We start from the raw sequence: 24,621 nt of genomic DNA, 5'->3' as shown, positions 1-24,621 counted from the left end.
TAAACAAAGACATCGGGGACCTACAGACAATTGACCCAACCCAGTTCGGCTTTGTAAAAGGCAGATCCTGCCTTTTGAACCTGGTGGACTTTTTTGAAACCGTCATTAGAGCCATCGATGAGGGCAAAGCAGTTCATACAGCCTACCTGGACCTGGCAAAAGCCTTCGACACAATACCCCCACTCAGGCATCATAGACAAGCTCAACAGCTTAAATGTAAACCCATACGTCACAAGATGGGTTGCAAACTGGCTAAAGGACAGAACCCACAAGGTCAGAATAGCTGGAGCTATGTCAGATTCTAAGCCAGTCACAAGTGGAGTCCCACAGGGCTCTGTCTTGGGACACTTCTTGTTCAGCATTTATTTCTCAGATGTGCAGGCAAACATAGGGGGGTTGTGGCTGACAAAGTTCGCAGATGACTACAACCTAGGCGCCATAGTCGATACACCAGCTGACAAATGCATCCTTCAGAAGGGCCTTACAGAAACAGACGGCTGGTGCCAGAGTCATGGCCTTAAACTAAATGCCAAAAAATGTATAGTCATCCCCTTTGGGAAAAACAAAGTACCCAGAAGTTACCACATAGGTGGTAATCCATTAAGTATGGAAAAAGTAATCGGAGACCTGGGGACCCAAGTTGACAGTGACCTCTCATTTGACACCCACGTCGCCAAAGTGGTTAGAAAGACCTTCTACCTTGGCCACCTTATCATGAAGGGATTCACATCCAGATCAAGGGATGTCATTGTACCCCTATATTCCTCCCTTATCAGGCCTATGATTGAGTACAATTCCCCATTTGGTATGTACCTCACCCGGCACCTGCAGCAGCTGGAGAGACCCCAAAAGTACCTCACCAAGAGGATCAAGGGTCTCCAACATATGTCATATGCTGCCAGACTAAAGAAGATCCAGCTCTATTCAGTAGCATACCGCCTGCTCAGAGGTGATCTGTGCCTGACGTACAAGGCCATGTTCAATCCGGAATTAATGGACATGCTCCACCTCAAAAAAATCCAAATCCATCAGATCCATGAGAGCTAAAGATCTAAACCTCAGCACAAATATGAATAGGACATGCTGGAGGGACAGATTCATAACCCAGAGGCTTCCCGCACTCTGGAACAGGATCCCAGTCCATGTTAGGCAGAGCCCCTCACTGACTCTCTTCAAGAGAAATCTTGACGAGTGGATGGGTGATCGTAGGTTTACCCCGGGGGTCATCTCTGTGTCATTACTAGACAGAGGCACAGTAAACTAAATTTATTTTGTACACTTTTGTATCATTACATGGGGTGGCAAAAGCCACGTACACTATGGCTAGGCTTATAAATGCCCTAGGGCAGATAGCCTAGTACTATACTATGAAACTATGAAATGCTTTTTCTCTTTAAAAAGAGTTTTACACATTTCCCCCTTTCCTGTTCTCCAAAGAGTACTCCAGAATGTAAGAATAGAAGAAGGCAAGGCTTGTTTTAGTAGCCTTTCTCTGAACAAATCAGCCATAATTCTCTTTGCCGATTCAAATGAGCATAAAGAAGGAAGACTGAGAGAAGCCACTACCAGTTTTTATCCATTAGCACAACAGAGTAGGTCAATCATTTATCCAAACTTAGTGACTCAGTTTTATGGCATGGATAATCTTAGCCTAGTACTCTCCAGGGATAGTTTTTGTAAGGAAGTGCTACACACCATGCAAAAGGCCAAGAAACCAAGTAGTAGAAAATTCTGCCTAGCTGAGTGGAAAATATTTGCAGTGTGGTGTGATGGTAATGCTACGTATTTTACCTAGAGTCCTTGAATATTTAGTTGAAATATTCTAGAGTAAGATTTCATTCATACAAGATGAGTCGCCTATTGCAGCCTGTCTCCCCATGGATCTCCCCTTGTCTTCTGACTCTGCATTCAAACAGTTAAGGGGGTTTGCTTTTCAGTACCCCTAAAATGTGTACTTTCTCCTTGGGACCTTACTTTTGTGGTGGTGAAACTGACCTTGACGACTTTGAATCTATTACGTTTGTCCCATCATTCTTTTTATCCTGGAAAGCTCTTTTTCTGGCAACCATTACATCTGATAAGAGGATATCCTAACTGCAGGCCGTACTGTATAATGGCCATTCACATTTATTCACAGGACAGATTAAATCTTACAATTAATCCCTCCTACATACCAAAAATGGACTCCAAATTTGCACCAAGTCAAAACTTCCGGCTTGCTAGTATTGTATTCTAGGCCACAGCACGTAGGAGAGATGGTAATGCATTTAATGGATATACACGTGAATGTGGTACTAAAGACTTCAGACAGTCCATTCTGCTGTTTGCCTGCTTTGTTATGCTAGGTATGCATGGCAGACCAATTCAGAGTAGACCATCTGGAAGTGGCTAACTGTACTGAATTTTGTTAAGGATAGCATTGAAAGGTATGGGAAGGTCATGCAAAAGCGCATTCCACCAGGGAAGCGCCCACCACACCAGCCTTCTTTAAAAATAATTCAGCTCATAATGTCTATGAACAGCCACCTGACCTGTCATTCACACCTTCACCACAGACTATATTGTTAGAGATTCAGTCCAGTAATACTGCAGGACGGTTCTACTTGTTTTGGGTTCAGAGTTTGTGATGCTGCAGAACATGTTTTTATTGGCGCAGGAGCCAGAATAGGCCACCCACTGGGAGCTCACTGCATAGAGTTGTGCGAGTACGCTCTGCGTAACGGAAAATGTTTGAATTTACGTGATCGCATTTGTAGTATAGACTCTTACACACCTTTCCCTTTGCTTCGGCTTCATCAGACCTGGTGTGGAGAATGACTTCTATTTATTTATTTATTGACCGGGAAAGTCCACTGGGCCCAACGACCCATTTTCAGTGGAGGCCCGGGGAGAAAAGCTCCATACAATCACAGAAATTTTTACATAACATCAGCTTAACTTTGAAAGTCGAGAAAGTTTTTACATAGTACAAATTGAAGTAGATAAACAAGACAAATACATATTATAGAGGTATACAATGCAAGAAAAATAAATCCAATGTGTTACATTTTTAGTAAAATGCCCTCTGCAGGAACTAGGGAGGAATAAGTAATGTAATTGATCCTTTGTAGTATTCATTTGCATTCTGAAATGGGGTAGTCTGAAAGGAAGGAGACCACATAATAGCTTTACCACATCTAGCTTACACTTAAAATTGTTAGGGTGCTTTTATCTGGGAACTTGAAAGTTAGTTGAACGATTGTGGTTCAATTGAAGGCAGTGTGATGACTTCATGACTGAAAGACAGTTTCAGCAGACAGGCGGTATTGCAGTTTCTCCACTGTTGTGCAACCATGGAAGTGGTATATATAAGTTAGGGTGGATGTGGGGGGAATCTCCCCGAACATGGGAGGCAATCCCCTCACCCTGAAAAAAAAAAGTAGAAATTGTGTTTTCTGAAAGTGGTTTTCAGAGAATTATGTTTGTGCATCTAACTGTTTAAAATTAATTATTCGAACAGTTATTATTTTTTTTCTGTTCTTCCCCCTTTCCTTTCATAACGGGCTGGGAAAGCAGAGGTTAGCCCCATACCTATTGTCGGCAACAGAGCAGGTAACACTAGAAGTGTCTGATTTATATTTACCAAAAGTTGTTGTTGATGATGTCACTTAGACAAAAAATGAAGATGATATACGTTGCCCTCTTTTTAAGCCAAACGTCATATTAAGGTCCTAGACAAAGTGGAGGAATTTATCTGATTCCAGGAGGTCCAATGGCTGTGAAAGTCAAGCCAGAAGAGTAGATTTCTGCCTGTGACTATTTTCTGTGGGAAGGAGTAGTACTACAGCACTGGCCCTTTTGTTTGAAAATCTGCTGTTACAGTAAATTAGTTGCGTCTCAGCTGTGCAACTGATCCATATGCTATAATGCTGTAACCATCTTTGTGGTTGTTAAAATATTAGAATGATCTGTTTGTGCTCCTTGAAAAAGTCTTGCTCATTACATCCTAGCAGCTGCTTAAAATTACTTTACATTTATTTACTGTGTAGGCACTATTACTAACCTGTTAACAACACAGAAAAGAGTTGCTCCTTGCCAGATTTTGAGATTATGTACAGTGCTGTTGTGTTTGCAGTAACATAGTTCTTTCAAACCAGAACAATTTGCTACATCTCTGTTCTGATTCCGTTGGTCATTTAATGCCTGAAATGTCCAGTTATTTAAAGGAACATAGCTGTCCTTTATGGAAGTGCTTGTGAGAAGGGAGCAGTCAGTCACAATAACTGTACTGGCCGTAATTGTTTCTTCCTTGGGATTGTACTAGGAATAACTTCAAGATGAGTGAAATGAGAAATGCAAGGGGAGGACAATATTTCTGTTGATAGAAATGGTATTACATATTTTTTTGTGGTTTAGACCAAGTGTCTTCTAGTAAGCTTAGGGTTATAAGAAATGTTACTGTTGTGTGTAGATTGGATATATCATTTAGGAGATAGAGAATGAGTTATTTTTTAAGTAATCGAATGTCATTCTTGTTTTACTGATTGTTTTTTTCCTCCGTAGGTGTAGCTGGTAGCATGCAAAATCATCCTCGAATGCCGGCTCCGAATTCTGGAGGTCAGATGGCGGCTCTTAGCCCACTGGGCATGACACAACCTCTTTCTCACAACCTTCCTAACCAGATGCCCTCTCCAACCCCCATGGGACCAGGCATGATGTCACACAGTCAAATGATGCCACATGGCCCTCAGGATCCTTCTATGAACAATCCTCAGATGATACCTCAAGGACGGATGGGATTTGCCCCAGGTCAGCAGAATTTTCCCCCAGTGCATTCTCCTTCACAGCAGATTCCCTTTTCTCACAGCAGTCCAAGTGGTGGACAGGGCAGCTTTCCACAAACCATTGGTTTCCCTGGTGAAGGTGTACCTCTTGGGCGTTCAAACAATATACCACAACCTTCTGCAGACCCTGTCCTTTGTAAGCCTAGTCTTCAGAGCGGCCCAGACTCTTTTAGCAGTATGGGGAGCAACATGCCTTCAGTTTTTGCAGATCCAGATCTTCAGGAGGTTATCCGACCAGGTGTTTCTGGGATACCAGAATTTGATTTGTCCCGCATCATCCCATCAGAGAAGCCCAGCCAAACATTACAATATTTTCCACGTAGTGATCCTTCTGGTCGCAAGCAGTTTCAAGGCCCTGGACCAGGTTTCCCTCACATGCAAGGGATGATGGTAGAACAGAATTCAAGAATGGGGCTTCCGATTCCCAGTATGGGAGGGCCAGGTCCCATGGGTGCACAAGATATGCCCATGGGCAACCCTGGCTCATTAGCAGGCCACAATGCTATAAGGGCACCTGCTTTTCTGCAACAAGGAATGATTGGACCTCAGCACAGAATGATGTCACCAGGACAAGGTGGTCTACATGGGCAGCCTACTATGATGAACAATCCAGTGGCGGCAGCAGCCATGATGCAAGTCAAGGAACGGGGCCCAGTTGGCATGTACAGCCACCCTGGCCCTGTCGGATCACCAAACATGATGATGTCATTACAGGGTATGGTGGGTCCGCAGCAAAGTATGATAATACCCCCTCAAATGAGAGCAAGAGGAATGTCTGCTGATCTGACTATGGGGGGGTTTAGCCAGGGGCCTGGCAACCCAGGGAATCTAATGTTGTAAGCTGCTAAAACTTTGTGTGCATAGACTTGAGTTGCACAGCTGCATCTTCGGGCCCTTGGGTAGACTTCAGATGCAGTATGAAAACACTGCTTACATCCAAGGGGTACAGAAAACACAAAGCAGGAAAACTTCAGAATGTATGCGATGTATCTACAGAGAACTCCACTTTGTTTTATCAACAGCATTTTTTGTTTTTTGGGGAGGAGGATTGATTTGGTGACTTTCTTTAAGGGGTGTGGACTTCTGGGTTGCCAAACTTGGCTCCCACACTGGAAATTTGCAGCTGTATTTTTTGAGGATTGCATTTGTCCTGAGTTGTTCTATTCTCTTTTTCTCTGTGTTTACATTGTTTTGGATTCGCTGCTCCAAGATAAAAAAAAGTACACACCCACACATACACACAAACCTCTCCATATACCGGTTTATATACTGTTTAGACTAAAAAAGGGATACAAGAAGAAATCTTAATACAAGATGTGGCAGCAGGCCTTGATATAACATTCAGGGCCAGTCAGCACTGTGTGCATTGGGTAAGTGCAACACTACAAATGTGCAGCTTTTCATTTTGAACTCCAGTGTATAATAAACCAAACCACAACCTCATGCCAGAAAAAGTATTACAAATATAAAGCACAAAATGAACTATTTCAATATTCATTGTTTGGGGGGGTGGTCTAGTTCTCTGAGAACACTACCGGGCAAACTTTTAAACATGGAGAACACTGAGCAGGCTTTGTTTGTCCTTTGGTACCTGTTGTACCTTTGTGAATTAACTGGGGAGGCTGGAGGCCAGGGCTGTGGGAGGTGGGGGGGTTTGAAAAGTACACCTTATGGAAGATTCTAGTGACCACTTTGACAATGTGGTGGGCAGATATTCAGCGCGGACACCAAGGCCACACAGTAGACACTATTTGCTGTGTTCTAACCCATCCTTTTATGAGGAATTCCATTTGACTTTACGTGGGAATGACAGCAAATGTCATTATTTTCCTGGACTTTTTGTTCTTTTGTGTTTTTTTTTTTGTTTTTTGTTTTTTTGTTTTGTTTTGTTTTTGTTTTTTCCCCCTCCCCTGTGTAAACTGTTGTGTGTAACCTCATTAAATTTGGTACACAACCACTCCCCTGGGCTGTGGTGTTGAACAAATAAAATATATTGTTTCTTATTTGCTGCATTGTGTCTTGTTTTCTAAGCTGTCCTGCAGTGTTATAAGATTACAGTAATTTCAGCCAAGAAGGCCAGCAAAGAGAGATCTCCCGTGAAATAAATAAAATGCTTACATGACTTACGTTTTTGATCAGCTCTCTGCACAAGCATTATTAGATGACACTGTACACAAGAAAAAAACTCCTTGGAGTGTTCAAGTATCATACAGGCCTAGTAGACTTTTTAGCATTAAATGCTGTTGATTTCTACAGTAAGAGTCTCCACTGTTGGTGTTTGCTTTGCACCATAATTCAAGGTGTACATCTGTCATAAAACATTAACTTTGTAATAATAATATTGGCAACATTCATAACTGCTGGATCAGTTTTTTAGTATCTCAGAACTGTGTTACCATTTGAAGTTGACCCACCACACGTATGCCATGCTGCTCTGCTTAAAGATGTTCTTCGTGTTTCACTGTTGCAGTCATCACAGTTGGGTTATCTGCCTGCAGGTAGCCCTCAGTCAGCCCGAATACCAGAGTCTTGGGATTTCTGCGTCGGTTGCTGTTGCCTCTTCCATGACGTCAGGGGTATAAAACATGCAGCCGACACCATTACATCAGTCTTTCTTGCCGAGAAGGAGTCCGAAGCAGAAACAGTTGGCAAGTGCCAGTCGGCCGCTTCTGGAAATTTTAATTTTTTTGAGTTTCAGACCTGAAGTCTTCTAAAGCTAAGTACCCTGCTGGGGATTCTTTTTTCTTGCTCTAACCGATGTAAAAAAAAATTAACAATTGTCTTGCCTGTGAAAAGCAAATACCTCACAGAGGTTTTCATTCTTACTGCGTCACCTGTTTAGGCCCAGACCACGACGTCCCTCGCTGTCGGTTTTGTGCCTTGTTTAACACCCGAACCCTTCGTCGTCGGGCTATTTTTGTAGCTAAATTCTTTCGCTTTCATTCTCCATATTCCGAAATGGCTTCGGTAAGCCATCCGACTACCGATCTTCCGAAAAAGCGCAAAGACAGAGACAGAGGTCAAAAACTGCCGACTACGCTTCCACTAAGCTAGTCGTCAGTCCGCCAGTGCTCAGTGAGGCTCGTTTGCAGCCCTTGATGCCCACTCCTACAGATTCGCAGGCCTCTGCTGAGACCTATTTGGAGTCTGGTATGCCGCAAGATGCTTCTTCAACTATGGAACCTGCAGATGTCTCTACCTTGGATGGGTCCGGAGCCACTGTGCAGGCACCGGCTTCTGAGGGTGTATTCCGACCTACCGATATTCATATTAAACCGACAACTTCATCTCCAACAAAAACTACTGAGTTTCTGAGGCCCAGAGTTCGCACTATGCCTAGAAAACTGACATCCAAAGCACATGCTCAAGCTTCCATGTCACAAAAACAAATACTTAGAATGGCTGAAGACCTTATTACTCTAATTAGGGAAAGCCAGCCTTCCCCTGCCAAAAGACAAATAATTTAATTTCCTTCTGATTCTACAGACCATGAGTCTGATGACTGTGACCCTTCTGATTACCAGGACATACCCTTATCTACCTATGAGGACTCAGATGCAGAATAATCCTTTCTCTCTGCCTCCCCTCCAGAGGATTTTTCTTTTGGTGAAACCTTGCATACCTTAAGAGAGCATTTCTGCTGGGAATGCCAGGACTATCCTCAGTCCAAAAAGAGACTCTGGGAATTTTTAGATTTGCCTCGGCACAGGCCTCTAGCTATACCCCCTGTCCTGGATATTGTAGATGATGTCTTCTTGGAGTCCAGTCTTACTCCTGACACCTTACCACCAGCTCCTAGAAAACCTGACAGATACTACAGAGTACCTGACTCTCACAAATTTCTCTTTAAGAATCCTACTGCGGATCCAGAGACCATTTCCCAGGGACCTAAAGGGGTTAAGGCTACTACAGCCAAAAACCCAACCCCTTCAGACAGGGATTCTAGAGCTTTAGATGGGGTAAGAAGGTATATACCTCTGCAACTCTTGCTATCAGGGCTTTGAATTGCCAGTTTCACATGTTGAAATACCAGCAACATATTATGGAACTAATTAAGCAAAAAAATGGTTTTACTTCCAGATTATGCAGAAAGTAAAGATTTACAAGAGTTAATGCATTCTGCAAACCAAGTTAGTAAACTTACTTTGCAGTGTGGGTTTGATGCCTTAGAAGCATCCTGCAGGGCTGCTGTCACTGGGTCTGTACTGAGAAGGCATGCATGGCTAAAGGAACATGTCATGCCTGATCATGTCAAAGCAAAATTACTAGATGCTCCATTAAATCAGGAGTGTTTGTTTGGCACAAAAGCAGAAGTTCTTAAAAAGATGGAAGAGAAAGCTAAATCTATGCAAACCGTCAAAAGATTTCTTACAGGTGCAGCCACCTAGGTTCAGTAGGCATTGGCCTTCATTAAAATGGTCCTTTCTAGTCCCTCTCAGGTCTTCTCAGTCCAAACCCAGGGGAAACAGACCACCAAGACTACAGTCTCAGGGTATGCAGAGATCTAAACAATGGAGTGTTTCTACCTCAAAACCAGGGAGTGGTAAGCCACCCCCATATGGAAAAAGTTCACAATGACTTTCCAATTATCCTTCCCAGCCATGCCCAAGTACTTGCACCCCCTAGGAGGAAAACTCACCCTTCATGCAGGAAAACTGGATGTCCATTACCCAGGACCGATGGGTTCTAAACAATACAGATTCTACTACCACTCTCTGCCAACTCCAAGCGGGTTGCCAGACCTTCCTTCAAACCAGTGGGCAGAGGCTCAAAAGCAAGTACTTTCCCTTCTCCATATCAGGACTATTCATCCTGTTCCAGTAGATCAAAGGGGACAGGGTTTCTACTCCAGACTGTTCCTGGTGCCCAGAAAAGAGGGCTCTTGGCGCTCTATCCTGGCTCTATCTATTCTCAACACCTTTCTGGTGGTTCCAAAATTAAAAATGCTTACACTGCAACAGCTTCTTCCTATGCTAGCCAAGGATGCCTGGTTAATCAACTTAGACTTAAAAGAAGCTTACTGCACAGCCCCATAAGGGAGTCTTGCAGGAAATATCTACGTTTCAGGGCAGGCTGTATGCATTATCAGTTCTCTGCACTTCCCTTTGGCTTATCTACTGCGCCCAGAGTTTTCACAAAATGCCTGGCTCCAGCCATTGCGTACTGCAGGCAGAGAAATATTCAAATCTACCCATACTTGTACAATTGCCTGATTCAGGCAGATGGCCAGGAATTGCTACTTCAGCACCTAGCATTTGTAAAAAGACTTCTAACTTCACTGGGGTACACCATCAATAAAAAGAAATCACAACTGGTGCCCAGCCAACAATCCTGGGAGCAAGCTTGAACACAACTTCTCAGATGGCATTCCTCACTCCAGAAAAGCAGGTCCATTTGACAAACTATTTCAAACTAATGGCCAACAAAACCCAGCTATCTGCAAGGAAAATACTGCAAGCCCTAGGGTTCATGGCCTCATGCATTCTGCTAATTCCATATGCAAGACTGCATACGAGGAAACTGCAGTGGTACTTAAAAGTCTCTGGTGTCAACATTCTCAGGACCTGGAAACAGTGATTCCTATCATACCTTGTCTAAGGGCAAAGTTCCTTTGGTGGGCAGAAGCATGCAACCACAACAAGGGACTTCCTTTCACTCAATCCCTCGCCGCCCAAACCCTGACAACAGACTCATCAGACTATGCATGGGGGGGGGATCACATGGCAGACAAATGCATTCAAGGCAAATGGAGCCCAGAACAATTTTCCCTGCATATCAATCAAAAAGAGATGCTAGCTGTAAAGAATGCTCTGACAGTCTTCAAATACCTTATCCTTCCAGGACAGCTCCTGATAAAGACAGACAATACCACAGTTATGTGGTACATAAATAAGCAGGGCGGAACACATTCTTACCCACTCTGCAGGTTAGCCATGGCTCTATAGAACACATCCTTGAACATTCAAATGCGCCTACAAGCTCAGTTCGTGCCAGGCAAGCAAAATTCATTGGAAGACGACTTGAGCAGAAATCAACTGGACACTCAAGTGGAAACTGGACCCAAACTCATTCAAACTTCTAACCCAGAGGTGGGGAACACGGGAGGTGGACCTTTTTGCCTACCCCCAAAACCACCAGTTGAGCAAATTTTGCACCAGGAACCCTCACACCAGAGCCTGGAAGGTGGGACGCCCTATCCTTTACATGGGAAAACCTTTCAATTTATGCCTTTCCTCCTCTCAAGAGTACTACTCAAGATCAAACAGGACAGACCAAGGACAATCCTTATTGCACCAGACTGGCCACGCCAGCACTGGTACCCACTCCTACACAGTCTGACAGCAGTGCCACCCTGGCACCTACATCAGACACCTTCCCTGCTGCCTGAGCAGGAGGGACAGATTTTGCATCCACAGCTGCAAACCTTAAACCTGGCAGCCTGGCTTATTTCCTAAATGCACCACCAGCATCCCTCAGCAAACAGGTGCTGGACGTCGTCATTGAGGCCAGAAGGCCTAGTACTAGGAAATCCCATGTTGAAAAGTGGAAAAGATATTGTTGGAGTCAGTGTCAAGGAAAAGACACAGCTGTACCCAACTTACCTCAAATCATTGATTACGTAGCAGGTGTGCTCCACAGAGGCATATCCTTCTCATCCATTAAGATTCATGCCTCTGCCATCTCAGCTCATTATAATACTGAGCCTCCTCTCTTTTCTCACCCTTTCATCAAAAAGTTCCTGAGAGGAGCTAACAATTTAAGGCCCCCTAGGAGAGCTTCCCACCCTGACCCTGGGACCTTAACTTTGTACTGGAGACGCTCACCCCCCCCCCCCCCTTTGAACCTGCTGCTTCAGCAGAGTTAAAATTCCCCTCTCGGAAAACAGCCTTGCTTCTAGCTATTACTTCAGCAGGAAGAGTGTCTGAGTTACAGGCACTAATGGTGGTGGAGCCCTTCATTATTTTCCATGCTGACAGGGTTTCCCCTCAGGACTAACCCTTCCTTTATGCCCAAGGTGGTATCCAGTGTGGCTGTAAACCAATCCATCCATTTGCCAACCTTTTTTCCTAATTCTCAGAATAAAGCGGAAAAGATCCTGCACTCTTTGGATGTGCACAGACAGCTCATGTTCTACCTTGACAGGAGTAAGCCTTTCAGAAAATCTGACCAGCTGCTAGTCAACTTTGCTACAGGGGAAGAGGGCAAGGCCATTTCAAAGCAAACCATTTCCAAATGGATAGCACACTGCATCCACTTCTGCTACAAGCACCATGGAAAACCTACTCCTCTGGGGATCAAAGCTCATTCCACTAGAGCTACTTCAACCTCTACAGCATTTCTCAGGGGAGTCCCTACCAGGGACATCCTGGAAGCTGCAACCTGGAGTTCTGTACACACCATCACCAAGCACTGCCACTTACCTATTTTTTCTAAATCCAGAGCTGGATTTGCTACAGCAGTCTTACAAGGCCTGCTAGCCAACCTTAACACCCCTTGACTACCTCCACCCTTCATCAGCTTTGGGAATCAACCCAAATGTGATGACTGCAACAGTGAAACACAAAGAACAAAGTACAGTTGTGTACACTTACCATAAATGTAGATGTTCGAGTGTATTCACTGTTGCAGTCCTAGTTTCCCTCCCTCCATCCCCCTGGTTTTCTGTATCCTTTCTATCTATCCTCTTTATGGCCATCTTTTATGTCAGGGGTATTTACTTTTTACTGGAGGTGTTCCACACCAAGTAATAGCTTCCTATTTTGGGGGTTCCTGACATCTGGGGCAAGAAAAACTGATGTAATGGCGTCGGCTGCATGTTTTATACCCCTGACGACCTGATGTCATGGAAGAGGCGACAGCAACAGACACAGAAATCCCAAGACTCTGGTGTTTGGGCCGACTGAAGGCTACCTGCAGGCAGATAACCCAAGTGTGATGACTGTAACAGTGAATACACTCGAACATCTACATTTATGGTACGTGTACACAACTATACTTTCTGGGTAGACGTGCAGTTTCTGTGGCACTCCTTTTGGATTTATCAGACATGATTTGGGCATTTGTTCATTTTTTAACTGTAATAGTTCGATTCTAAATTTTTTAAAGGACATCAGGTAACTATGAAAGCTCCAGCTATTTGAGAGATCAGGGCTTTGGTCATACTATTCCCCACCTCCACTTCTCTTTTTCAGTTTGTTTGATGTCATACTTTGCATAATTTGTTAGAGATACAAGTGCAGACAAGCATATTTAAATACAGGGTTCCATGCCCAGCCTTTTCCTTTATTTGGTAAGAGGTTTATAACAGTGCCTTTCCTGAAGTCTGTATTGGAACAAGTTTGGTTTGTTGCTCTTGACATTTGCTTTTAAATATCTGGCCTTGCTGAAAATGTTTGTTTCAGCTATACATCTTCAGTCCTTTGCAGTAGTTTGATGTTCAACATTCTATGCCCTGCTGCAGTCAATCATCTCGTAGATATTTCACTAAAGTCGTGGTCATGGATCATTCAGTCATTCGCCAGTACCTGCTTTCTCGGTTCCTTTAGTGAATGAATAAATAGGATTTTTTTTGTACTTTATATGCATGCACATTTCATAAAGATATTCAAAGTTCCACGTGAACCTGATTAGTGCACAAAGTGAAAAGCTTCCTTCTCTAGCATATTTAACAGACTAGGCCATTGCATTGTTGTAAGCTTGTATTAGACATACATTTATGCTGAATCTGAATAACTTTATTTGAATGTACATGCTGCATTAAGGCTGGCAACTAATTTTCCATAATAAGGTAATCCTGATAAGGATTTTTCAAGGAAGTGATAAGCTGGCTAAAATCTCAAACTGTTTAGAAACATGCTCTTATTTGTTATCGCTTAAGTTCCACTACCTTCTCCAGGTTTGTCATTAATGATGTATAGATCACCTTCACTGATTTTTGGCCATAAGCTTCTTTACTTTTTATCCATTTTGACCATTTAATTTTAAATTAGTTGAAAATAAGTCAGCATGATTCAGTCTTGTGTTTTTCAGAGGTAATGTGTCACATTTTGTAAAAATTGTTTCCCTTGATTAGTTTGTATATTATACTTAACTGTCCAACTTTTGCTTCAGAGTTGTCCCCTGAAAATGTGAACATTACATCCTTGTAGCATTTTATATTTACACACTGGCTGTTGTAGTTCACAGGTTTCTGTATTTTCCATCCCTTCTACAAACCTTGTTTTAGGTAAAATGAGTTAAGTTTATTCTGTTCTGCTACCATGCTTTATAATCTGTGTCATATTTCTGCATTGCTAAATGCCATATATACTGTAATTTATTGTAAGCTCCACTTATTTTTTTCCATTGCATAACACTGGTAAAGCTGTGTTGAAAGAATGCAAGATCAATGTAGTGGATTTTAACATTTTTGTAATCGTTATACATTGTGTAGACAAACTACAGTGTAGCGTATATGAACAGAATCATAATGTGTTCCTAAAACAGCAGCATTTTAAATGTTTTGGTAACATCGCTGAACTCCCAGTAGTAATACCATATGCTTTGTGTGGTTTCATTTCCTGTAAGAGAAGGTAATTGCATTGAGGACCATTACCACAGTTATACTTGGAGCTCCACTTGGAAGCATCACAGTTGTCAAATTTGTGTTGTGGAATATACATAGGAAGTAATTTGATAAATCTTTTCTAGAAGTCAGTATGTCAGCACAACCTTCTGTGTATAGTCACTTTGATCACCTTTTTAATGTGGTTAATTCAGATTTGTCCATAAGAAAGAAGCCTCTGTTTGAACTTGTTTAATTAAAAAGTTTCATAGTTTGTGTGCCTGGGATTTTGTGACCTTTTGGCTCATTAGTTGACCTCGGAGTGTTCAGGAAGAGGCTCTAATAGAGTTCATAAGCCGACTTTCATGAAGCCAAATGAGATTGGAGTACGGAACTCTGGGGTCCACATAAGCCTATGCTAATGTACCAAAGGACTGAATAATTTGTTTGCCATTTCTTAAAGTTTGTTAGCATCTGTGGTTTTAAGAATGCTGTGTAAAATATTGCAAGTTGAAAGACAGTGTAACAGAAATGAATTTTAGTAACTTGTGCCTTGAAATGCATGGAAACTATCTGAAAGTGTTCATCATCTTGAAGCTGAAGGTTTGCCACTTAAACTGAAACACAAAAATTCAAGGATCATTTTCAAAGACAATACACCAGATGTTTAGACTGGGGGTAAATTCCAGAACTTTTGACCAGATAAATTAACGGTGATTTTGTTTTTAGAGACCAAGTAGAAACTGGTAGATCACAGTGATAAGGTGGGAGGGGCAGCTCACCTCGTTTCTCCTTCCCAAAGACCCAGGCTTCATGAATACCATACTGTTAATGTAACAATAAGGATGCTTATCCAGCATTTCCCATACTCTTCATAAAGAAGACTGCAGAAGGCCTGCCTTTGGGTTCTTCCCAAAGTTTTCATGTGTTACTGCCCTTGGTAGATTTCCTGAAACATGTCATCAATATTGGTTGGGAGAATGCATTAGTAGTGAACCCACTACCTAAAAAGAGCAGACCATGCCCTTTGGACTTCCAGAGATTGGTAGATACTGTTCATGTCCTTCTATTCATATGCTGCAGTACTCATCACATTTGGCAGTTTGCCACCGGCTAACTCGTACGTCCGGCCAGTATACAAAAGTCTACATGCTACTACTAGGTACGTTTGACGCACATTGTCTTGGGTACGTTGGTCATAAAGGGATGTCTGGTATAAAGTGGACATCAGCACTCACCAACCTCAGAACTTTTCTGCCACCTGTCCGATCGCCTGCTCCAAACGTTTGCCCGCCAAATTAATGTTGCACTGTGGTGCAGATAAATACCCAGTTGGTGTTTTTTCATTACTAATTGTCTTGCTTTTTGCTACTGCTTATTTGTGGAGTGATTTCATGTCAGCTAGGAAGGGCAAGGTTAGGTGTGGAAGGCAGATAACACATAAAGAATCCCACGACCTCTGTTCTGTCTAGGCCCAGACCACAACCATACCGCCTGTGATATTTGTAAATCGTTCATCCCCAACCCTCTAAGGAGCCATCTAGCTTTGCTTAATTGTACATAGAGAACCAGCATCTTAAGCGCCTGGCACAAGAGATGGAGGTGACGTTGGGTCCTTTGGACGAGCCACAAACTAAAAAGGCCAAGAAATCTTGCCCTGATCTACCAGCTGTGCCCTCTCTCTCAGGTGTCCTTCCCAAGGCTGATGTAGGCCCGAAGGTTGATGGTCTTGGTGTTTCACTGTTGCAGTCATCACATTTGGGTTATCTGCTTGCAGTAGCCCTCAGTCGGCCTGATTATCAAAGTCTTGGGTCCTGCGTCGGTTGCTGTCTCATCTTCCGTGACGTCAGGTAGTCAGGGGTATAAAGCATGCAGCCGACACCATTACATCAGTCTTTCTTGCCGTGCGGTGCCCGAAGCAGAAGCAGTTCGCAAGTGCTGATCGGCCGACTCCTGAAATTTTCATTTTCAAGTTTCAGAACCAAAGTCTTCAACTAAAGCTAAGTACCCCATTGGGGAAACTTTTTCTTGCTGTAAACCGATGTCAGTAAAAGTCAATAATTGTATTTCTTGAGGAAAGCAAATACCACATAAAGATTTTCATTTGTACTGTATTCCTTGCCTAGGCCCTGACCACGACGTACCTCGCTGTCGGTTTTGTGCCTTATTTAAACCACGAACTATTCACCGTCTGTATATTTTCGCTTCTAAATATTTTGGTGCTTGGTTCAATTGTCCAGATATGTCTTCAGTAAGCCATCTGACTACCAGTCAGAGACAGGCTGCTTCGGTCCAAAGCTGACGACGACGCTTCTCCTAAGCCAGTCACCAGTTCGCCGGTGCTCAGTGAAGCGCTTTCACAGCCCCTGATACCCAACACTTCAGATTCGCAGGCCTCTACTGAGACCCATTCGGAGTCCAGTATGCTGTGAGATGCTTCAACTGTGGAACCTGCGGATGTCTCCGGAGCCGCTGTGCAGGCACCTGCTTCTAAGGGTGTATTCAGGCCTACTGAGTTGCATATTAAACCAATGCCATCTTCTTCTTCTTCAAGGCCTAAAACTCGAACCATGCCTAGAAAACCAACGCCCAGACCGCATGGTCTGGCCTCTATGCCTAAAAAACAAATAAGAATGGCTGAAGAACTTATTACTTTAATCAGGGGAAGCCAACCTTCCCCCTCTAAGAGACCTAGGACTGAATTTGCTTATGATACTTCTGACCAGAATTCAGAAATTTCTGTTTCCTCTGATGACCAAGATTTACCCTTATCTACTTATGAGGATTCTGATGCAGAGGGCTGTATTCCCTCAGCTCCCCACCCCCCCCCCCAGAGGATTTCTCTTTTGGTGAATCCTTGCCTATTCTTGGGGAGCATTTTCGTTGGGAAAGCCAGGATTACTCTGATTCTAAAAAGAGGCTTCGGGATTTCTTACTCCTTCCCCTGCACAGGCCTTTAGCTATCCCTCCTGTACTAGACATTGTGGATTATGCCTTTTGGAATCTAGCTTGGCCCCTGACTCTTTACCTCCTGCTCCCAGAAAACCTGATGGATACTAGAGGGTTCCTGACTCGCAAGTTCCTTTTTAAAAATCCTACTGCGGATCCTGAGACCATTTCACAGGGACCCAAGGGCATTAAGGCTACTACTGCCAAAAATCCTACCCCCTCTGATAGAGACTCCAGGGTGCTGGATAGATGGGGTAAGAAAGTATACACTTCTGCAACCTTGGCCATTAGGGCCTTAAATTGCCAGTTTCATATGTTAAAGTAGCAGCATATTATTGGATTGCTTAAACAGAAAATGATGTTGATTCCTGAGTGTGCTGAAAACAAGAATTTACAGGATTTAATGCATTCTGCTGAACAGGTTGGAAAACATACTTTACAATGTAGTTTTGATTCTCAAGAGGCTTCTTGCAGAGCTACTGTCACTGGGTCTGTACTTCGACGGTATGCTTGACTTAAGGAGCAATCCTTGCCAGATCATGTTAAAGCTAAATTGCTGGATGCTCCCTTAAATCAGGACCTCCTGTTTGGCAACAAAGCAGAAGAAGTTCTTAAAAAAGAATGGAGGAAAAAGCTAAATCTATGCAGACTGTTAAATATTTCTACAAGTACAACCTCCAAGATTTAGTAGGCATTGGCCCCCTAAGAATTGGTTCTTCCTGCCTCTTCCAGGCCTTCTCAGTCCAAACCCAGAACCAGCAGAACACCCAGGCTTTAGTCCTAGGGTACGCACAGGACTAAGCAGTGGGGTGCTCCCACTTCCAAATCAGGGAGTAGTAAGACTCCCCCCCACCCCCATGGTAAACTGTCTCAGTGACTTAATTTTGAAACTTCCAAGCACTTCTCAACTGACTGCTCCTTTAGGGGGAAAGATTGCTCTGCAGGCAAAAAAACTGGGAGCCCATTACCCAGGACAAATGGGTTTTAAATATAGTTTCCCAGGGATACAGATTTCACTTCCACACATTACCAACCCCAAACGGTTGGCCAGATCTACCCCCAAATCAGTGGGCAGAGGCTCAAAAGCAAGTACTTTCTCTCTCACGCATAAAGACTATTCAAATTGTACCTGAAGAGGAAAAGGGACAAGCTTTCTACTGACTACTCATGGCGCCCTATCCTGGACTCTTTCTACCTTAAACACCTTTTTGGTGATTCCAAAATTCAAGATGATAACTCTTCACCAGTTACTTCCTATGCTAGGCAAGGATGCCTGGTTGGCAACACTGGATTTAAAGGAAGCCTACCTCCACATCCCAATCAGGGAATCTTGCAGAAGATACCTACGCTTCAAAGCAGGCTACATGCACCATCAGTTCTCTGTACTGCCTTTTGGCTTATCTACTGCGCCCAGGGTATTCACAAAGTGCCTAGCTCCAGTAATTGCATTTTGCAGGCAAAGAAATATTCAAATATACCCATACCTGGAAGATTGTCTAATTCAGGCAGAAAGCCAGGACATACTTTTGAATCATCTGGCATTTGTACAAAAGGTGTTAACTTGTCTGGGGTACACCATAAACGAAAAGAAATCACATCTGGTACCCTGTCAACAAGTTATATTCTTGGGAGCAAGCTTGAACACAACTTCCCAGTTGGTTTTCCTCAAGCCAGAGAAACAAATTAATTTGACAACTTACTTGAAACTAGTGGCCACAAAACCCTGCTATCTGCAAGGCAAATACTGCAAGCCTTGGGGTTCATGGCCTCGTGCATTCTAATTCCATATGCAAGACTGCATATGAGGAAACTACATTGGTATCTAAAAAGCCTATGGTGTCAACATTCTCAGGATCTAGAAGCAATGATTCCTATCATACCTTGCCTATGGTTAGATTTCCTTTGGTGGGCAAAAGCATGCCACCAAAACAAGGGACTACCATTCACTCTACCCCCTGCTGCCCAAACCCTAAAAACAGACTCATCAGACTATGCATGGGGGACTCACTTGGCAGGGAAGTGTATTCAAGGCAAATGGAACCCAAGTCAAATGCACCTGCATATCAATCAAAAAGAAATGTTAGCTGTACAGAATGCTCTGACAGCCTTCAAAGACCACATTCTTCCAGGACAATTAATGGTAAAGACGGACAACACCACTGTTATGTGGTACATAAGCAGGGGGTTACCCATTCTTACCCCCTCTGCAGACTAGCCATGGCTCTGTGGAACACAGCCTTGAGCTACCAAGTGCATCTACAGGCTCGAGTCCTGCCAGGAAAACTAAATACACTGGCAGACGAACTAAGCAGAAATCTCATGGACCCACGAGTGAAAACTTGAACCAAAGACTTTCAACATGTTGATCAACAAATGGGGAGCCCAGATATAGACCTGTTTGCCTCCCCCCAGAACTACCAATTGGACAAAGTCTGCATAAGGACTTCTCGCAAACAAGCTTGGAAAGTAGATGCTCTGTTCTTCAGCTGGAAAAATCTATCAATTTATGCCTTTCCGCCTCTGTCTCTCCTCTCCAAAGTACTACTAAAGATTAAACAGGACAAACCAAGGATGATACTGATTGCACCAGACTGGCCACGCCAACACTGGTACCCCCTCTTACACATTGTGACAGCTAGCCCCATGGCACCTGCCTCTAATCCCTACCCTGCTGTCACAGCAAGAGAGCCAGATTCTGCACGCTCAGCTTCAAACCCTGAACCTGGCAGCCTGGCTAATTACCTAATGTCTCCGTTACCATCCCTCAGTAAACAAGTGTTGGATGTCATTTTGGAGGCAAGGAGGCCTAGTACTAGAAAGTCTTATGCTGAAAAATGGAAAAGATTCTGTGCCTGCAACCAAACTCAAGGGATGACCACAGCAGCGCCCAATTTACCACAGATTCTTCAAAGCTTAACTGAGATGCTTCATAAGGGCCTTTCTTTTTCCTCCGTCAAAATTCACGCCTCAGCCATTTCAGCTCATTACAACACAGAACCATCACTCTTTTCTCACCCACTGCTCAAGCAGTTTCTCAGAGGGGCCAAAAACTTAAGACCACCCAGGAGAGCCCCAACTCCAGCCTGGGACCTTAACTTTGTATTGGAAAAACTCACTCTTCCTCCTTTTGAGCCAGCTGCAACTGCAGAGTTAAAATTCCTCTCTTGGAAAACAGCTTTCCTTTTAGCAATCACTTGAGCAAGAAGGGTATCTGAATTACAGGCCCTTATGGCAGTGGGGCCTTTCATCATCTTTCATGCGGACAGGGTGTCCCTCAGGACCAGTCCCTCCTTCATGCCCAAGGGGGTATCCAGTGTGGCTCATAATCAATCCATTCTTTTCCAATCCACAGAACAATGGGGAACGGATACTACACTCTTTAGATGTGCACAGACAACTTAGATTTTATTTGAACAGGACTAAACCTTAAAGGAAATCTGAACAACTGCTGGTGGCATTTGCTGCAGGGGCAGAGGGGAAGGCTATTTATTTCAAAGCAAACCATTTCTAAAGGGATAGGCCATTGCATTTGTTTCTCCTATAAGCACCATGGAAAACCTATCCCACAGGGGATTAGACCCTATTCAACCAGGGCTGCATCTACCTCTACAGCCATTCTCAGAGATGTCCCTACAACATCCTAGAAGCTGCTACCTGGAGGTTCTGTACATACTTTCACCAAGCATTACCATTTGCCAATTTTCTCTAAATCCAGAGCTGGCTTTGCCACTGCAGTCTTGCAGGGCCTTATAGCTGGTCCTAATGCTATCTAAATTCCTCCTCTCATCCTTCGCTTTGGGAATCAACCCAAATGTGATGACTGCAACAGTGAAACATGAAGAACATAGTACAGTTGTGTACACTTACCATAAGTGTAGATGTTTGAGTGTATTCACTGTTGCAGTCCTGGTTACCCTCCCTCCATCCCCCTGACTTCTTTTGGCTTTACCTCTATTCTCCTTTACTATGCTTAAAAGCTTTTTGGTGTATTTGCTTTTTTGTTGGAGGTATAACCTTGTGTGGATGTATGTATGTATCTATATATATATATATATATATATATATATATTTTTTTTTATTATTATTATTATTGCTTCCCATTAGGGGGGCACCTGACATCTGAGGCAAGAAAAACTGATGTAATGGAGTCGGCTGCATGCTTTATACCCCTGACTACCTGACGTCATGTAAGATGAGACAGCAACTGACGCAGGACCTAAGACATTGATAATCAGGCCGACTGAGGTCTACTGCAAGCAGATAACCCAAATATGATGACTGCAACAGTGAATACACTCGAACATCTACATTTATGGTAAGTGTACACAACTGTACTTTCCGGAGTCTGTGGATGTCCCTTTGGTGGCTACCACAGGGGAAACCCAGAAAGGAGTCTGCCAGCACGTCCAAGAGGGAAGTGCAGGTATCCATCTTGGGCAAAAAGGGGGAACAGTGGCTCGTTATATCGGAGGGTCTTTTGGGTGTCACTCAGATCACTGTGCATGAGGATGTGCTTACTGGCATAGTCGAATGTAAGCCAATGTCAGACCTTTCTACATTCCATCACATTGAAACTCCTAAAAAGAAAAAAGTGAAGACTAAGTACGTTGCTCCTGCTCAGCCAGTACATTCCCCTGATTGGCAGACTTAGTCCCAAAGCCTTTTCAATGCCTTCATGGCCCTCCACCAGTTCTCACCTTCTGTCTCTTTGCAGTCCATTTCTCCCTCCACTGCATTCAAGAGGACAGCTGCAGACTTCTCTTCGGATGAGGAGCAATCCTCTGAAGATGATTCATTGGCCTGTTCCACCTAGATAGCTTCACCCCAAGAGTATGGCTCCCTAGAAGAATAATCTAATGGTACAGATTCCCCTGGGGGAGGATATTTCCTTTGGAGAAACTATCCAAGAAATGAAAGAATTTTTCAAATGGGACTGCTGCCAAGTCTCTGATATTTAAAAGAGGTATTATGACTTCTTGCAGATGGATTCTCCATCAACCTCTGCTATTCACCCAGTTTTGCCAGCCTTCTTGGATGCATTTACTGCTGCTTCCAAGTGCCCAGATTCTCAACCCCCTGCTCCAAAGTGCCATGGCAGGTTCTACAAGGTACCCGAATATGCTAAGTTCCTGTTTAAAGCTCCATCTGCAGACCCAGCTACCATTTCTATCTCAGCTGTTAAGGCCTTCGTTATTGCCTTCTACTTCCTTACTGCCCTCTGATAAAGAGAGCAAGGTTATGAAGAGATGGGTGGAAAAAGGTCTACACCTCTGCTACACTGGCATTCAGGGCAATTAATTACCAGACTCACATGGCCAAATACTGTAGACTTGCTGCTGTGGTCCAGTGGTTAGCATTGTCGCCTCACAGCAAGAGGCTCTCTGGTTCGATTCTCGGCTGGAGTGCCTTCTGTGTGGAGTCTGCATGTCCACCACGCAAGCGATGGAACATTAAAAAGACATGCAGGTAGGTGCGTGAATGCATGTATGCCTTTTCTGAAGGTTGGGCACCAGGCTGGCAACTTGACACCATAAAAATCCACTGCCAATCATAAGCAGACCGAAGATGCGCTGTGGGGACCCCTAACCGGAAAAATCTGAAAAACATGGCCAAAATACTCTGAGTCTCCGCTCTGATGCAGGGAAACTCCTTCTGAGCTTCCAAATTCTCCTGCCAAGGCAAAACTGGCTGCCATTCTGAACTCCTCTGCCCAGGTTACGAGGCATTCCATCAAGTGCAGTTACAATGCTGCAGATGCCTGTGCTAGGGCAGCAGCCTCTGGTTCGGTTTTAAGGAGATATTCTTGGCTCAGGTTACAACCCTTGCCTGATGACTTTAAGGCCAATCTCTTGGCTGCCCCCCTGGATAGTAAAACCTTGTTTGGTACCTCGGCTGCAGAACTATTCAAATCTACAGGAGAAAGGTAAGGAGCTGCAGAACCTGAAGCATATCCAGGTTTCCCCTGTTCCCAGGTTCCAAAGGAACTATCCAACGAAGACTGCCTTTATTAGGAAACGTGTCATGCCTCCTCTTTGTAAGAAAGGCTCTAGGAAGCAAGCTTCTTCTAAATCTACCTCATCTACTCCGGTTCAGAAACAGCCCTTTCATTCCCAATCTGAGTCTGGTAGCCTGTGACTACCCACCTCCAGGCCATCCACTCCCCTGTCCCTTCATCTTTCTCTCTTTTTTTGCGATTTGGAATCATATCACCCAGGACTCTTGGGTCCTCCCCATCATCCAGAGATGACATTTCATGGTTTGGGAAACTTATCCCTCCTCCTGAGGCATGCCACAAATACCAAAGGATCAAATGCCATTTTTCCCTTAAGTAATTTCGGATCTTCTCTCACAGGGAACTATTCAAGAGGTCACTTCTGCTCAACAAGGGAAAAGGTTCTACTCAGATGTTTTTGGTTCCAAGAAAGGATGGCCCCTGGAGACCCATTCTGGACCTTTCCCACCTAAACACCTTTCCAAAAGTCCCATCCTTTTGGATGCTGACTTTGTCCTCTCTTCTTCCCTAAGCTTTCTTGGTGTCATTGGATATCAAAGACGCTTATATTCACATCCCCATTCACTCTGTTCTGCCAATTTCTACATTTTTCTGTTGCTTCCTCTCATTTTCAGTTTTGTGCTTTGCCCTTTGATCTCTCTACGGCACCAACGGTCTTCACAAAATGTTTGGCTCCTGTCATAGCATTGTGCAGACTGCAGGGAATTCAGATATTCCCTTATTAAGATGAGGATCTTATCCAAGCCCAATCATCAGACCTACTTCAGGAGTCTCTTTCCTTCGCCATTTCTCGTCTAGAGAGTCTAGGCTTCACTATAAACTATCAGAAGTCCTCTCTGATCCCTTCACAAGACCACATTTTTGTGGGCTGCAGGATCCAAACAAACAAGATGCTAGCTTCCCTACCTACAGAAAAGGTGCTGTTCCCTCACCTGTTGCTTCCAGTCTTACCCCTCCAATCTATGACTGCCAGGGACTTCCTGTACCTCCTGGCATCTACTATTCCCATGCCAAACTGCACATGAGGAAAATTCACTGGTTTCTAAATACTCTTTGGATGCAACATTCCCACCCCTTGGATTTCATGATTGCACTCCTACTGTGAAGAAAAAAAGGAGTTGGATTGGTGAATACTTCAGGTAACCAAAAATTATAGTCTCCCCCCTACAGACACCCCTCCCTTCCCTAGAGTTGTACACAAACACTTCAGATACAGGCTGGGGTGCAACTCTACAATCCTGGAGGGTCAGGGATGTGTGGTCTCCCACTCAGGCAAAGGAACATAGGAATGT

General features: G+C 43.8%; 1 protein-coding gene across 4 annotated transcripts in view; it reads left to right on the top strand.

Moving 5' to 3' along the window:
• Positions 1 to 6,826, top strand: part of BCL9 (BCL9 transcription coactivator) — a 1,690,791-nt gene extending 1,683,965 nt beyond the window's left edge. For all 4 annotated transcript variants that reach the window (XM_044072112.1, XM_044072109.1, XM_044072110.1 and 1 more), the window contains one exon: positions 4,543 to 6,826. In XM_044072112.1, coding sequence (XP_043928047.1) covers positions 4,543 to 5,663 — 1,121 coding nt within the window. In that variant the 3' untranslated portion in view covers positions 5,664 to 6,826. The remainder of the gene's footprint in view (positions 1 to 4,542) is intronic.
• Positions 6,827 to 24,621: the final 17,795 nt, after the last annotated feature.

Source organism: Protopterus annectens, chromosome 5.part0 (assembly GCF_019279795.1).
Source record: "Protopterus annectens isolate FY-2018-M chromosome 5.part0, PAN1.0, whole genome shotgun sequence".
In the NCBI taxonomy this organism is placed as follows: Eukaryota; Metazoa; Chordata; order Ceratodontiformes; family Protopteridae; genus Protopterus; species Protopterus annectens.
This window is presented reverse-complemented; position numbering and strand designations above follow the sequence as displayed.